Source organism: Diospyros lotus, chromosome 7, assembly GCF_014633365.1.
Source record: "Diospyros lotus cultivar Yz01 chromosome 7, ASM1463336v1, whole genome shotgun sequence".
In the NCBI taxonomy this organism is placed as follows: domain Eukaryota; kingdom Viridiplantae; phylum Streptophyta; class Magnoliopsida; order Ericales; family Ebenaceae; genus Diospyros; species Diospyros lotus.
In genome coordinates this window covers 599,392-615,603 of record NC_068344.1, presented here as the reverse complement: position 1 = coordinate 615,603, position 16,212 = coordinate 599,392, and the positions used below count along the sequence as shown (strand labels likewise).

General features: G+C 36.7%; 1 protein-coding gene and 1 long non-coding RNA gene across 3 annotated transcripts in view; one reads left to right on the top strand and one right to left on the bottom strand.

The window, feature by feature from the left end:
* LOC127806709 (uncharacterized) overlaps positions 1-6,921 on the bottom strand; it is a 74,776-nt gene extending 67,855 nt beyond the window's left edge. The window contains exon 1 of the long non-coding RNA XR_008024489.1: positions 6,823-6,921. This is a non-coding gene — a long non-coding RNA (uncharacterized LOC127806709). The remainder of the gene's footprint in view (positions 1-6,822) is intronic.
* Positions 1-16,212, top strand: part of LOC127806698 (receptor-like protein kinase FERONIA) — a 66,742-nt gene that overhangs the window by 18,770 nt on the left and 31,760 nt on the right. The window contains exons 2-5 of one of the 2 annotated variants that reach the window (XR_008024487.1): positions 7,588-9,079; positions 9,251-9,579; positions 12,860-13,002; positions 14,344-14,710. Coding sequence is in view for 1 of the 2 variants with exons in the window: in XM_052344152.1 (XP_052200112.1) it covers positions 7,588-9,079; positions 9,251-9,579; positions 12,641-12,776; positions 12,860-13,002 (2,100 nt within the window). In the remaining variant the exon portion in view is untranslated. Of the gene's footprint in view, positions 1-7,587; positions 9,080-9,250; positions 9,580-12,640; positions 12,777-12,859; positions 13,003-14,343; positions 14,711-16,212 lie in introns of those variants that run through there. The other variant, XM_052344152.1, reaches the window with a different exon arrangement.

Below are 16,212 nucleotides of genomic sequence, written 5' to 3'. Positions count from 1 at the left end.
TTTTGTTGTTCTTTTTTCAGATGATTCAACCTTTGTGGAAAAGGTGGTTTGGGCCTGTATTGAATTTCTTTTCCATTTTCTTTTTGTTTTTCATTTTTTCTCTTTTTTTCATTTTTCTCATTTTTTTTTTCATTTTTTTCTTTTTTTTCATTTTTCTCCACGGTGGATTCATGATCTTTTGGTTATTTTCTTCAGCGACAGGTGGTTTATCCTAGGGTCAGTTGGTTTTTCAATTACTCTTCCACTTCTTAGGGTAGTCACTGCTTGCACTTGTTCGTGAGTGTTGGTTTCACTATTTGAGGTTTCTACCTGGTTGGTTTGTCTAATTGGGTTAGGATTGGTTTGGGATGGAAACCTTCCGGGTTCTCTCACACTCAATGTTTGTGTTAATTTGGTCAACTGGCTCCTAATGTCTTCTACAACTCTATTTGTTTGGTCTTGATTTTTGACAAACTGAGCAACCTGATTGTTGATGACTGTTTGACTTTGGAAGAACTGGTGCAAGGTATCTTCCAAAGATCTCCTGTGAGGAGGTTGGTAAGTATTGGATGTCGAACCTTGATTTTGTTGGAATGAGTGTTGTTGTGGAGGGAAAGGTGGTTGAGAATGATTTCCAGAATCATTTCTCCAAGAAAAATTGGGGTGATTTCTATTATTGGGATGGTATGAATTGTAGTTCTGATTATTCCCATAATAGGCTCCACTCTGATTTTGATTTTGTCTCCCCTCAAAGTTGTGTGAATGATTGTTATTAGTCTGCCCATACAATACCTCCTTGAAAGCAGGTAGGGTAGGGCATTCTTCAGTTGAATGGTCTGTTGCATCACACACAGCACACTTTACTTCCACTTGATTAACGGATTGCACCTTTTTGGGTTCCATGTTTTCAACTTTCTTTGTTAAAGCAGTTAGTCTTGCATTTAAATCGTCACTCTCACTCAGTTGGTATCTCCCTCTAGGTTGTGGATTTTCTCTTGAATCAAGAACAGATGTTGGACCAACTTCCCAGTTTCTTGTATTCTCTGCCACTGTGTCAAAGAAGTGAAAAGCTTCTTCTGGAGTCTTCTCATAGAATTCTCCATTGCACATTGTAGAGACTAGCATTTTCAATTGGGGAGTGAGTGAATCATAAAAGAAACTGACCACTCTCCATTGCTCAAAAACATGGTGAGGACAAGTGTGAAGAAGGTCTTTAAACCTTTCCCACGCTTGAGCAAAATTTCATTTGATTTATAAGCAAAGTTCATGATTTTTCTTTGAAAAGTAACAGTTCTGTTGGCAGGGAAGTATTTTTTTAAGAAAGTTACTTGCATTTCTCTCCAAGTTCCTATAGATCTAGGTGGGAGAGTGCCTAACCAAATTTTTGCCTTATCTTTCAGTGAGAATGGAAAGAGTTTTAATCTTATGACATCCTCATTTGTTGTATGGTCCATGCAAGTGCTACATACTTCCTCAAATTCTTTCATATGAGTATATGGATTTTCAGAATCCATGCCATGAAAAGTTGGTAACAATTGGATTGTGCCAGGTTTGAAGTTAAACCTATGATGGTTAATGGGAAGAATAATGCATGAAGGGGTTGTCTGCCTAGGAGGATGAAGATACTCCCTAAGGGATCTAATCATCTCCTGATCAATGGGATCAGGGTCACCGTGGTCACTACCACGTGCAGAAATGTTGTGTGCAAGTGGCATGTTCTCGTTGTATTGAGACATGAGTGATTGATATTCTATAGTTCTACCTGACCTAAGTATCATACACCATATACAAATAAAATAAAAATAAAGAAAAAAAAGAGAAACAGAGTTACCGAATTTATCAGGAGATGCTTATTCTTATTTTTTTTTTTCTTTTTGTTTTTGCCTCAATCTCCCGGCAACGGCGCCAAAATTTGGCTGCACTCTCACCCTGCAATTAAAACACAGAACAAAACACAATAAAAATTTTATATATTTTTTTTTTTATTTAGGAGAGAGGTTTATACTCGTCAGTGTATGAGTGCAGTTGTAGTCCAAATTTAAATTTATATTTTCTAGATGAGTCTAGGTCATCCACTGAGAGATTTATTTATGGCAAAAGCAAAAGAATGTCACACACAAGCACACGCATTTCGATGAATTGGTAACAAGATTTTGTTTTATGAATTTTTTTTATAACAAATATTAGAAAATAAAGCAAGGTAGAAGTTAAAATAAATGCTTTATATGAAGATATTAAATTGGATAGCACTTGAGTTAAGACAATTTCAGCACCAACCCATTAATTCCCAAATTTTAACAAATAAGATTAGTAACATTAATTTAATTTCAAATATGAGGGTTTGTTACTAAATGCAATTAGAGATGATGATAGTTCTAGTTTAAGCAATCCCCATACATGATATGCGGAATTCTAAATTAAGCAACTACCATAAATCTAATTACAATTAATATACAAAATAATTAAATTAATCATCCGGGTTGGGTATGATAGCGTTTCCAGTTCTAGTAACTCTCATGTGTGACATGAAAGCTCTAAGTTAGGCTTACGCTCCAATCCAAACATAGTGATTTCCCAATAATTAAAACTCACTCATACTGAAATTTAAATTAATGATACTCATTTTAAGCGCAGCTTTCTTTGGGAATCATTGGCGTTGGACACTGTCCTTGCCTTAATCCAAGATTAGATTTAGCTACTCATTTCCATTTATAAGTTAATCAACAAGAATTTAAATGACGTAATTTAAATAACAGAATTTAAATGACAAGAATTGAAATAACAGAAACTAACCGACCATTTAGGCGGTGGATAATTGAAAGACAAGAAATAAAATTGCAGAAATTTAAAGGCAGAAATTAACCGGCCATTTAGGCGGTGGATAATAAAGTAAAAATAAATGATATAAGAATTTAAAAGAGAAGAAAGGAAGTAAGATTACAAGAGAAAACAAGAGAGAGAATAAGAGCAATTCTCTAAGAGAAACTTTAAGAGCAAAACTAAACTTTGATTCAAGTAATAACCACCTCCCACAAATGCACCAAAGTGAGCTATTTATAGCTCACCAGATGCAATACAAGCCACACAATTATTCAACAAAACATTCACCTAACTAATGGAAGAAAATTAGGTAAAAGACAAAAAATACAAAAGACTTTGTGTGGTGGACTTCTCATAAGAATACAAAAGACTTTAGGTGGTAAATCACTTAAAAAAATTACAAAACAAAGAAAAGTCTTCTACAAATTGGGATTTGTTGGGCCTTTGATTGGTCTTGGGCCTTTGGTTGATCTTGGGCCTTTGGTTGGATTTCATTTGATAGTTGGGCCAGGTGCACTTGAAACATCATTTAACCTCCATAATTGGCCTTTGAATTTGAGCAATTTTAAAATGGGTAATCCAATATCTTCGATTATGCCCCTAATAATTGTAGAAGCCAACTTCCTTGTTTCATCCTGAAATAATATATAATACGAATAATTATTTACTTTAAGCATAAATATAAAGCCAAAATAGGGATATAATTCATTAGGATATAGGAAATATTGACCCTTATCATTCTACTTGAAGATTTTGGGTTGTGGGTACTGTAACGAAACTTTAACATTCTGATGTACAGCTTGTGCAAAGAAGGTAAAATGAAAGAAGCCCAGTTAATTTTTGATCAAATTGGGAAGTAGGGTTTGAGGCCTAGTGCTGTTAGTTCAATACGTTGATAAATGATTACTGTAAGTTGGGAAATTTGGAGGAAGGGTTTAGGTTAAAAAGGGTTATGGAAGACATAAATGTTTCTCCCAATGCCTATACTTACAGTGTCTTGATTAATGGATTTTGCAAGAATAGTAGGTTAGATGATGCAAATCGACTGTTTGATGAAATGTGTGACAGAGGATTGGTGCCAAATGATGTTATTTTTACTAATTTAATTGATGGGAACTGCACGCATGGAAGGGTTGGCTTTGATTATGCTGCTTGTGAGATTGTGATTATGGGTTGGAGCAGACAAAAAGAACCCACACTGGTACATATATATATTAGGAATTAGAGCAAACTCTAATTATAGATTAGGAAGTTCATATCTGTTATGAAGTTTAACAAATATTTTTTTATTTATTCTTTTTTCATTTGTTCATTTAAATTTATGAACTTTTGAATTTTAACATGTGATCTCTCATGTTGATTTCTCATATAAGAAATTGTATAAAAATTAATCCAAAACTAATCCACAATTGTTCAATAAAGGGCAATAGAAAGACTGACTGAGCAACAACATTGGTAAAATGTAATAATAGGCAATTGCCAAATTAAGACACACAACAGTTAATTAGAGAAGGGATGGGCGGGCTGTGTTGCATCGTCATATAAATTACAACATCTCTTCCTCTTCTTTGTTTGTGTTGGCTGCCTGCTGCAATCAAATTAAACCAAAAAGGGGGAGGGTACAGAGGACACTGAGAAATGGACATATACGAGTCCAATGGCCTGTCATGGCTGATCAATGGGACCCTGAGCCTCTGCCCCCTCCATCCTCAGAGAACGACAAGAAGGGGAAAGACAAAAAGAACAAATCTAACAAGAAGAAACTCAGTCTCCAATGGGTGAAGGTTTTTTGCAATAAATCTCAGAAATAAAATCTAAATCTGATTGATTTCATGCTTCAGAAACTACCTTGTTATCTAAAGAATTTCAAATCGTCTTCCTTCAAAACTATCGATGTCATTTGCTTGTACCCGTAAATACTGTCTTACAAATGTAACCAGCAAATGATGTTGCTGGTTACTCACAAATGATTATATTTTTATACAGCCAGCAAACAATGAAAAATGAGTTCTTAATGTACTACTTAATAACAAATATTTGTTTAAAAACTAGCAACTAGCAACTGCAACTAGTAACCTCAAGTCTTCTTCCTATTTCTATGAATTTTTATGCTCCAAATCTTTGAAATGATGAATTTGAATGATGTGGCTCAACCTATAAAAATGCATAAACAATATGAATCCAAACCTTTAGCATCCAAAGTATATAGAAAAACACTAAACATTCACAGTAAAGAGTAGCAAACCTGTTTTAATAAGCTGTTGATGGGAAATGGACACCACGAGCAGGAAAACTGGGGCACATTACAAGAATTCCTAATAAGCTTGTTTAACTGGAGACCAGTGATAATTGCATTTAGGCATGTGGGTTATGGGCTAGACCAATTTTGTTTTTTGTACTTGTTATTTTGATGCTTCGTTTGCATTTAATAATTGATTGTTATTAAGATAATTTTCCTAACAATCATTTTTGGTTAACAGATTGAGGAACAAAAGAGAACAATTTTTGCAGCCATTTAAAATGGAAAAAACAAGATTATTTGGGAAATTTCATATCTTGTTCATTCCTCAAACACCTGGTGTGCATTATTTCCCCATCTCGCGGCAGCAAAGAACGGCGGTGGCTGCAACGGCGGAGGTGTGGCGAGGAAGGCGACGACGGGGGGTGAGGCGAAGAGGTGGGTGCGGGCGGTGGCGGGGTGGCGGTGGCGGTGGCGGTGAGAGGGGGGTGGGTGCGTCGGTGGCGGCAGGTGAGTGCGGCGGGGCTGGCGACGACAGGGGTCGAGCGAGAGGGGAAATGGTGGGACGGTGGCAGCGACGGCTAGAGGGCCGACGGCCAGAGTAGGAGCGACAGTAGAGGACAACGATGGCCTTGGCGGAAGGAAGAGAGAGAGAAGAAGAAGAAAAAGAAAAAGAAAGCGAGAGAAAAAATAAAACTTACCTGGAAAGTGGGAGGGAAATTTTAGTGGGCGAGAGAGTTGGGGAGGGGGATGGGGATGGGGTGGAAATGCAAAAAATAAAACTTACCTGTAAGAGTTTCTGTAGGCCCGTTTGTTGCAGCTTAAATAAATAAATTATAACTTATAACTTCTTAGATTATAATTTCTAAAACTTAAAATAAGTTGTGAACTTGTTTGTTACAATTTCTCAAAAGTTATAGTTAAACAGTTATGGTGTTTGATATCATAAGCTGTAAAATAACTTATTTTTGTATAATTGTCCATAAAGTATAATAGTTATAGAATGATAATTTAAAAATTAATTAGTGTATATGTATAAGTTTCAAGTGTTATAAAAAAATTAATTAGTGTATAGAGAGAAAGAGAGATAATGAGAGAGAAGAAGATATTTGAAAATGGAGATAGAGGTGGAGAAGAGAGACCATTGATTGCGTAGGCAGCAGAGGAATAATTATTTGTTAAAAATAAGAGCAAAATTGTCAAAAAAATATAACTGTTTAATCAGAAGTTATAGAAGCTGAGGTATCCCAACTTTGAAACAGCCAACTTCTACCATTTCTAAAAACTATAATAAAGTTATAAGTTAAAATTTCTAAAAACTAAAACAAACACTACATATCCATTTTTTTTTTTAAATTAGGAGTTAAAATTACACCTAACCTGCAACAAACAGGCGCGTAAGCTATTCCGGACGTGTAGCATTATTCTAATCTATTACATACACCCTCCCCCTCTACTCTCTTTGATGATCAAAGGATGGGTCTTTGCCTCTTCTTCCTCCATCTAACTATTTTGCTGTCAGTCAGCGAGTTTCCTCCTCTGTGCTCCCCACAACTACTAGCGGATGACATCATCGCCGTCAACTGCGGCTCCTCTGGCAACTCAACTGCTTTAGATGGCCGCCAATGGGCTGGCGACGTTGCTTCCAGATACATCATTTTGCAAGGATCCAGAGGCAGACGCAATTTGGTAAGCTCCTCTCCCGTTGGAAAGCACCTAATTCCTCCTCCTCCTCCTCCTCCTGTCCCCTACATGACCGCCCAGATTTCTCGGTCCACATTCACCTACACTTTCCATGTCACTCCGGGCCAAAAATTCATCCGCCTACATTTCTACCCAACTGAATACCCTGGCTTCGAGAGGTCCAAGGCCTTTTTTACCGTAAAAGCCGGTCCCTATACCCTCCTCAGCAACTTCAGTGCTGCTCTTACCGCTGATGTTTTGGCCTTACCATCATTTGCTAAAGAATTTTGCGTACATGTGGAAGATAGTCGACCATTAATCCTAACATTTTCTCCCTCTTCAGAGGAAGCCTATGCTTTTGTCAATGGGATTGAGATTGTCTCGATCCCAACTGGATTATGTCATTCCCGTGAGGGTGATGATCCAGGTGTACACGCTGTTGGCAAGAAATTTAGATATCCTTTCTTCTTGGATACAAGCTTTGCACTTGAGACAGTGCATCGGTTAAATGTTGGCGGAAGCTCCATTTTACCCATAGAGGATACTAGCATGTTCCGAGAGTGGTTTGAGGACTCCAATTATTTCTTAGAATCAAGGGCCGTGCCCGTTACTACCACAATTGGGATCAACTACGCAGTTATACCCACATACTCTGCCCCTACGAGAGTTTACCAAACATACTGTCAATGACTCGGGACATGCAAGCGAAGGAGCATATCAGTTTTACGTGGAAGCTACCTGTAGATCAAGGATTCAGGTACCTGCTTAGATTCCATTTCTGTGAGCTTGAGTACGACATTAAAGATGTTGGCCAAATGGAGTTCAGCATATTCATTGATAATCAGATTGCTGAGGCTAATGCTGACCTTATCAAATGGGCTGGTGGAAATGGAATTGCAGTGTACAGAGACTACATGGTGATGATGGAAGGAGATCGGACAGTGGGCAAGCGTGATATGACAATAACTCTAAGCCCTCACAAGAGCCACGACAACATGGGGAACATGGAACACAGTGCTGATGCAATTCTAAAGGGGCTGGAGGTGTTCAAGTTGAGCAACCCTGACAACAACCTTGCCGGGGTGAACATGGTTCCCATTGCACATGCTTCGACATCTCATAATTCAAAGCCTCAGAAGTTAGTGCTTGGTTATGGCATTTATACCATTGCTAATAGTCTAATAATTTTACTCATCACATTGAATGTTGTTGTTTATCCATTGGCCTATTTGGGTCAAAAATCTGGACAAGAAGACACCCTATCATCATTACCTTCGGAAGGGCCATATCGCCGCTTCTCACTTGCTCAGCTCCAATCAGCAACCAGAAACTTTGACGACGGATTAGTCGTTGGAAGTGGTGGATTTGGTTACGTTTATAAGGGACTCATTAATGGAGGGACAACCACAGTTGCCATTAAGCGGATGAAACCAACGTCTAGGCAAGGCCCAAATGAGTTTTGGATGGAAATTGATACGATATCTAAATTTCGACACAAGCATCTTGTTAGCCTTCTGGGCTACTGTGACGAATGGGATGAGAAGATCCTGGTGTATGAGTATATGGAGCAGGGTACACTTGCTAAACATCTCTACAAAAAGAATACTGAAGAAAATGGCAACGTTTGTCATATGCCGTGGGAGCAAAGGCTCAAGATTTGCATTGGTGCTGCCGGTGGGTTGGATTACCTCCACACTGGTATTCAGGGTGGTGTCATTCATAGAGACGTGAAGACCACTAACATTTTACTGAACAAGGACATGGTGGCTAAGGTTTCAGATTTTGGATTATGTAAAATGGGCACCACGAGCGATTCTGTTTCCCATGTTAGCACAAATGTTAAAGGCACATTTGGTTATTTTGATCCACATTATTTCTCCACCCGCAAACTAACCAAGAAATCAGATGTGTATGCCTTTGGCGTGGTGCTCTTAGAAGTGCTTTGTGGGAGGCCAGCAGTGGATTTAAGCCTCGAGGAGGAGCAACACAGTCTATCCTCTTGGGCTCAAGGCTGCATCAAAGATGGAAAACTTGATGAAATTATTGACCCCATTTTGAGGGATCAACTACCAATACCATCAAAAAGCCTTGAGGTGTTTGCAGAAGTTGCTAGGAAATGTCTGCACACGCATCCAAATGGACGCCCTACAATGGCTGATGTGGTGGTTAGCCTTGAGCATGCATTAGCTGAAATCTCCTCCCCTTCCACTCCAGTGCAATATAACGAGAATATACCCCTAAGCAAGACCCCTTCCACTTCAGTGCAATATAATGAAAATATACCCCCAAGCAAGAATGGGGCAGAGGGAAAGTCCACCAAGATGTTCCAGAAGATCAATTTTCCCAGTTCAGCCAGAAGTACGGATTTTTTATTTAGGATATACGCTGGGTTTTTGTATTTTTCTTCCAGGAGTTTCCTTTTCAGCTGCAGAAATATTTCGCATTATCTTCTTACATCTTATGTTTATGTAACTGGAATTGGATTTAGCTATTATCTAAAACTTTTTTGTTGTTGTTTGAATATGGCAGTGAAGATACCCTGGATGCTCAGCTTGGCTCATCGTTTAGATAAAAATTCCACTCCAGGGAATGAACAGATCAGCACATCCAGAACTGCTGCCACTCAGCCATGTATCAATGGGCAGGGCTTACGCACCTCCAATTTAAGGATCTTCAGTTTTTCAGAATTGAAAAAGGCTACCAAAAATTTCAGTTTGGATATGTTCTTGGGATATGGGATTGAAGGAACAAGCGTCTACAAAGGTTGGCTTAAGGAGGGAGTGCCATTATTGAACAGTAGTAGGTCAGCCGTTGCCATCAGGAGGTTGTCCTGTGAGTACATTCAAGTTTGTCTCCAGGTACTTCAAGTAACACCAGTTAGGGGATGAATAAAACTGTCAACAAATCTTAACTAGTCTTTCAATTCTGTCTTTACCTGGTTAGTCATTGATACTTATAATGTTCTAGTTATCAGTTTCATCAAAACCCTGAAATATATATAAGTTTCATTGTCTTCTATTGCCAAAAATCTACATTTCGAATAACTCAAGTGAAGAATAACTTGTACTCAAGAAATAGACTCCATTTATTAGCATGTTTCTTTTAGAAGATTTGTTTCATAAACTGCAACTAGTTGCCTGAAGAATATCTAACTAATGTTATTATTAATACAATATCTTAGCTTAATATTATTATAACATTTATTTTATTTTATTTTATTAATATTACAAACAACAGAATACAATGTATACTTTTTTCATTATATAAATAGTTATATAATTATGTTAATATTATATATTTATATTTTATGAATTATTTAAAAATATGAAATATTTTATTAGCAAATCAAAATTTTATTAGAAATATGAATCACAGCTATACTTTTTTATGTCTTATATTTTCTATTATAATATAAGATCCATATCAACGAAGGGATGGATGCTCTGCTTATCCTAGTCCTTAATGTTGGTGGAGAATTTAAGCATGTTGCTCTATGATCCACTACAGTAGCAAAATCTACTGATAATTATACAAAGTATGGCTTCTAGGTCTGTATCATCACTTTTCTTTAAGAGTTAATTCACTTCGACCAAAAACTGAGTTAGCGCGGATTGGGGTATCCCAAAATAGCCTTTAGGATACAGACAGAAGCCTATGTTTGAATGTGTTCTACACAAAACGTATTTAAACTTCTGAGTAATCATCAATGACAACAACGCTATCAAAGTCTTCAACATTGTTTTTGTAGTAAACAAGCTTGTTTTTGTAATAAACAAGCTTTAAGGATGATTCAGATACATGGAAAACTTTTGTTCTCTCTTTTAACCAAATGAGAACGCTATTTATAGTTTTGCTCATACCCTTTCTGGAAAGTTTTGATTTTTTCATATAGTCACAATATTATCCTTATGTAGTTAAATTACCAACCTTGGCACCTTTTATTGAGAAGGTGTGACCGTTGGAATAGTCACCAATATAACTAGTTGCCTTTTAATGAAAAGGTGTGACCATTAGAATTGTCACCAAATTAACTACACCTTTACAAAGAGCTGTGACTCTTAGAGAACAGTCACTTGAGTAGCTAGTTGTTATTTAACAATCGTCATATCTTCTCATGAATAGATGTGACTTCTTGTAAACTGTTTCATTATTGAAATTGTTCCAACACTTAATCTTGTGCTAGCAAAAACAACGGTCATAATCCCATCTAATCTCACAGTAGTTCTAGTACTACAAAATTTAATCGCCCACACGAACATACCATTGGAGTAATAACAGGAAGTAGATTTCTTTATTTTTTTAATAATTAACGGTGGCCAAGATGAAGTTTGTGTTGAAAATGATGTAAATAAAGAATGATCAAATGGAATTCTCATTAGGGCTTGAAACTTTTAGGAGATGGAGATTTTTCATGACTAATAATACCATATAATACAAGTATACTTGTGCAGAGAGTATTTCAGAAGAATAGTAGAATTCTTATTATATATAAGTATGATCGATACAACCCTAGTTGTAGTATTAGGAGGGCATAACAGCTCTTTTCTAAAAAAGGAAAAAATATTAGATATATACAATAATAGAAAACAATATATACACAGAATCTAGGACTAAAATAGGAAACAAATCTGGTTATTAAGAGCTGACAGTCTCCTTAAAATCAGAGATTGATTCTTAGAAAATATCCTGATTTGTTCTCCGGATTTCCAGATCCATTCATGGAATCTAAGCACCAATACAGATACAATAAACATGTTCATAATTGTGCATTCTATTGGAGTATTAAGCTCATGCATTGCATTGTGGAACTATTGGAGAGAGTGCAATAGCATAATTAAGATTTGACATCAGTGACTTGCCTTCTCAATTCCAATAGAACTTAAGTTTGATTTTGGGCCTAAAAATGATAGAATAGATCAATTCTATTTTTGCAATCAATTTTGATATTATTCATGATTGTATATGCGGCAATATGCATACATTTTATATTATTAGTCTACTCACACAAAATCAGCTTATGTCAAACGCACAAGTTGTACTTTTTTTTCATTTATTTGTTTGTTTATTTGTTAGTTGAGAGAAAATAAAACAGAAAAAATATTAGTTTAGAACAGAGGTAGAATCTAACCAATCAAATTGAGACCAAACTCAACTAAACCAAACTGAATTGGCTCGGGCAATTCGGTTCCATAATTAGTTCAATGGGTTTGGGTCCAAACTCTTAGAACCAGAAAGCTGGCTTTGCCTGATCTGTGTGTTGTGTGCACCCTTACCAAAGAGTGAGCATATCGATACATAGATTTAATCTTATTTAAGGATGAAGGGTTTGGCATGGACTTGCCTTGTAAAGGCTCGCATGGTTAGGTTGTGACCAACAGGCACTTTATGTGTAAGAGGGATGGGAGATCAATATGCCATATATTCTCTTGCTACATGGATTTCTCATTCTTGGTGTACAATAGATTATTCTGATGTTTACTTTTTGATGCTTTAGCACTCATGGGGGTGGGCTTGCCCAAGTAGATTGCAACATTAGGTTTGGAAGATTTTACGTTTCTGTAGTGGAGGAATTTTTTTTTTTAAAGAAACGTGGCACATCTTGCAGATGATTTATTACTGTATCTGGCCTAGGATTTGTCCTTTCATACATGCATTCTCTTATAAAAAGATAATAATAGTAATACAAGACAGCTATATGGTCCTACATCTTAGTTTTTTACATGAAATTGAAGTTGTTGATGTTTTATATTTCCTTCTTTTTTATTTTATGATAGCCGTAAATTTGGAATACCACATATTCTCTATTTTTTGCATTTAATATTTGGAATTGAAATATTTAGCATTATTTTTCAATTTATTTAATTCAGTTACATTCCCCCAAAAGCCTTCTGCTTGCTGCTCATTATTCAATTTATACAGCCTGAGATCGATATCCTAGGAAAGATTTCTCATCCTAACATAGTTAAGCTATTGGGATACTGTCGTATGGATAAAGAGCAACTACTTGTCTATGAGTTCATGGAGAATGACTGTTTGGACAAACAACTTTTTGGAAGTAAGAGTTGAACTTATTTTTATCTTCTATTGATCAATTCAATTCATTTGGCTTACACTATACCATATGGTTGCCTTCTGCAGGGGGGCCCGCTTTTCAGCTACTTCCATGGGAGATAAGGGTTAAGATCTTAATAGGAGCAGCAAAAGGGCTGGCATTTTTGCACTCTTCACAAAACCAAATAATACATAGAAATTTCAAGAGCTCAACTATATTGCTTGATAGTGTAAGTCTCTCGCCTTCAATTTAACTAGACAAGTACCAGCTGATATACAATAGGAGTGCACAGTTATTACATTGTTGAATACCACACTTCTCTTAAATGTCCTTTAGCCATTTGAAGGCTGCTACTTTGCAGTGCTCTCCCTCTTGTCTCATATCCATAACAACACATTAAGACTTTTAATCTCATTAGGCGGGGTCACTTCCAAGAACTCAAGCTGGCCAATCATATTTATCAACGATCATATATTTTGTAACATCCTTAAAACTTAAATCATACCTAAGAGCTCTCTATGCATTTTTCTTGGTCTTTCTCGAGCTTTTTCTAAAGACTTACTCCATTTCATCCATTCTCCTTAGAGGAGTCTTTATTAGTTTTCCTTTCACATGACTAAACCATCTTAATTATGTTTCATGCATCTTATTTTCGATAGAAGCCACTTCAACATTGTTATGTAACTTGATTTTTAACTTTATCCTTTCTTGTATGGTTACACATTAATTGGTTGTAATATCTCTATCCCCATTATGTTCATGCTTTGCGCATGTTGGTGCTTCACTGTATGTCAATCAATGCCCTACGAAAAAAGCTAGTCTTATGATCCTATATATCTTGACCTTTTTTCTTTTCTTTTTTTTTATCTTAGGATGCATTGATTGATCTTAGTCTCACTATAATATTATTCACATTTATATTTTTACTAAGCTTAAATTCCATATATTTGGTTTTCAATCTACTCAATTTAAAACTTCTAAATTCTAAAGTGTTCGTGTTCCTCCATATCTCAAGCTCATTCGTGCCTTCTTTATGTCATCCGCCAAGACAATGTCATTTACTAACAGCACACACCAAGGCAACTCTATTTGAATGTACTTATTAAGTTTATCCATTATGTTCCCGGGACCATTCTAGTCATCTACTAGAAATTGCAAGGGAACTCAAAACTTCTCACTGTTGTATAATTACTATGATTTTTTAACTCCTTGTTTTATATTCATTATTATGATTACACATTTAAATTTGTTTCAAGTTATCCTAAACATCCCCACTTAATGTTCTCAGCTGCTAAATTGATTTCTTTACTTCCTTGCTTGCTTCATTTCTTTGCAACAAAGAGTTCATTGTTTAGAAGCCCCATATTAATCTTCCAGATGGTTTTCACAGCTTCACTTATGGACAACTTTGGCTTAATTAACAACCCTTCTTCAAAATTCATACTCAGTTCTCTAACTTCTAAGTATGTCAAAAATCACAACAGTGTGCCCTTTCTTTTTTCATTACTCTTTCCCATTTTTTGCTTCTAGTTGCTCATTGCGTGTATAAACCAATATATACCTATAGCAGGCATGTGAAGGGCACCGTCTCTTCTTCATTACTCACTTTCAACTCCATTGTCGTATGAGGCCGAGCTTTGAAGTATTAAATTGAGGCAAAGGGTGAGGGGTTTGGAGGTGATTTATACGGTTTTTGGCACAAGGAATCTGCTTCTTCTTTCTTGTGGCCTTTTAGAGTGGAGGGGATTGCTTTCAATTATTTGCTCACATGCTTTTTGTCATTCATTTGTTATTTTTTCCACATGATGTATACCAATTCCTTAATTATGTCAAGAGATAAGGGTGTAATCCTATCCTATCTTGCTATCTTATCTTAGTGGTTAAGTTAGTGTCCTATTTTTAAGAAAGTGGTTTGTTAACTCTCCAAAACTGCATATATTTCAACTTATCCTTGGAATAAAATTGTTGGCAGATGGATTTATTAGTTGATTTATTTCATTAACGTTTTTGAGTTGTTATAATCTAGTAGGGGTCCTAATTTATAGGAGAGTAATCAATTCCTATACATTGGGAGAATTGTTAGGAGGTTGAATAGTCTTAGAATTCTTTAAGGATTAGGAGTGTGTGTTATAAGTAAGATTGTATTCTTCAAGGATTAGGAGTGTGTGTTATAAGTAAGATTGTATTCATTAGTTTTGAGATATGAAAGATTAATTCTTATTCTTTCACATGGTATCAGAGCCAGTTGTCTAGGGTTTTATTTTTTACCTTGTTTGGCCTTCATCGTTGTTTGGCTTTCAGCCGCCTAGCATAGCCGCCTCTTCCCATCATTGCTGATCAGTTGCCGCGCGCCGCCCAGTGCCGTCACGTCTCCTGCCGCCTTCTTCTCCTCTCTCTGTTTCCATCTTCAGCCTTGATTGCTACGCCGTTCTCTTTCGCTGCCACCAGATCTGAAGCAGCAACTGCTGCCTCCAGCTAATCCTATCTTCAGCCTTGATTTTTGCTTCTTTGTTCATCCACTCGACCTTCATTGCCGCCTCTATCTTCAGCCTTGATCGCTGTAAGTTGTCTCTAGCAAAGGAATGGCAGAAAACTCAGATTCCAGCAGGAACGGTGGAGAAGCAGCCACTGAAAATTATGTAGCAGGTGTTAATTCGAATGTTGGTACCGGTTTTGGGGCAGGAGTAAGTGAGCTTCCTAGAATGCTACTACCCTATCGATTGGATGGTAAAAACTACCTCCAATGGGCGCAGCTGGTTCAAACTTTTCTCAAAGGTAGAGGAAAACTCAGCCATCTTACTTCTCTTCCTTCGGCAGCAACTGATCCCAATTTCCAGGTATGGGATATAGAGGATTCTCTTATTATGTCGTGGCTATGGAATGCCATGCAACCTGATGTAAGTAGGAATTATATGTTTCTAAGTACTGCTAGGGAAATCTGGGAAGTAGCTAAACAAACCTACTCTAAAGTGCAAGATGCATCAGTTATATATGAAGTTAAAACCAAGATAAGTAGTACTAAACAGGGGGGGATGACTGTTACGGAGTACTACAATAGCATGAATGGCTTGTGGTTAGAATTGGATCAATACCAAAAAATTAAGATGGTGTGCAGTGCTGATGCTGCAACCCTTAATAAGATCATGGAAAGGGATAGAATTGTTGAATTTTTGGCTGGCCTTAACTCGGTTTTTGATCAAGTAAGGGTGCGATCATACCACCATTTTCTTTATTGAAATCTATGTTTCCTACTTTATTTCTTTCTTTAGATCCTAGTACTTTTCATTATGATGTATGTGTTATATCCAAACAACATCGTGTGTCTTACCCAATTAGCAATAAACTCCATTCTATTCCATTTGCATTACTTCATTCTGATGTATGGGCTCCTTGCAAAATTCCTACCTATTCTGGGGCACGTTGGTTTATCTCATTTATT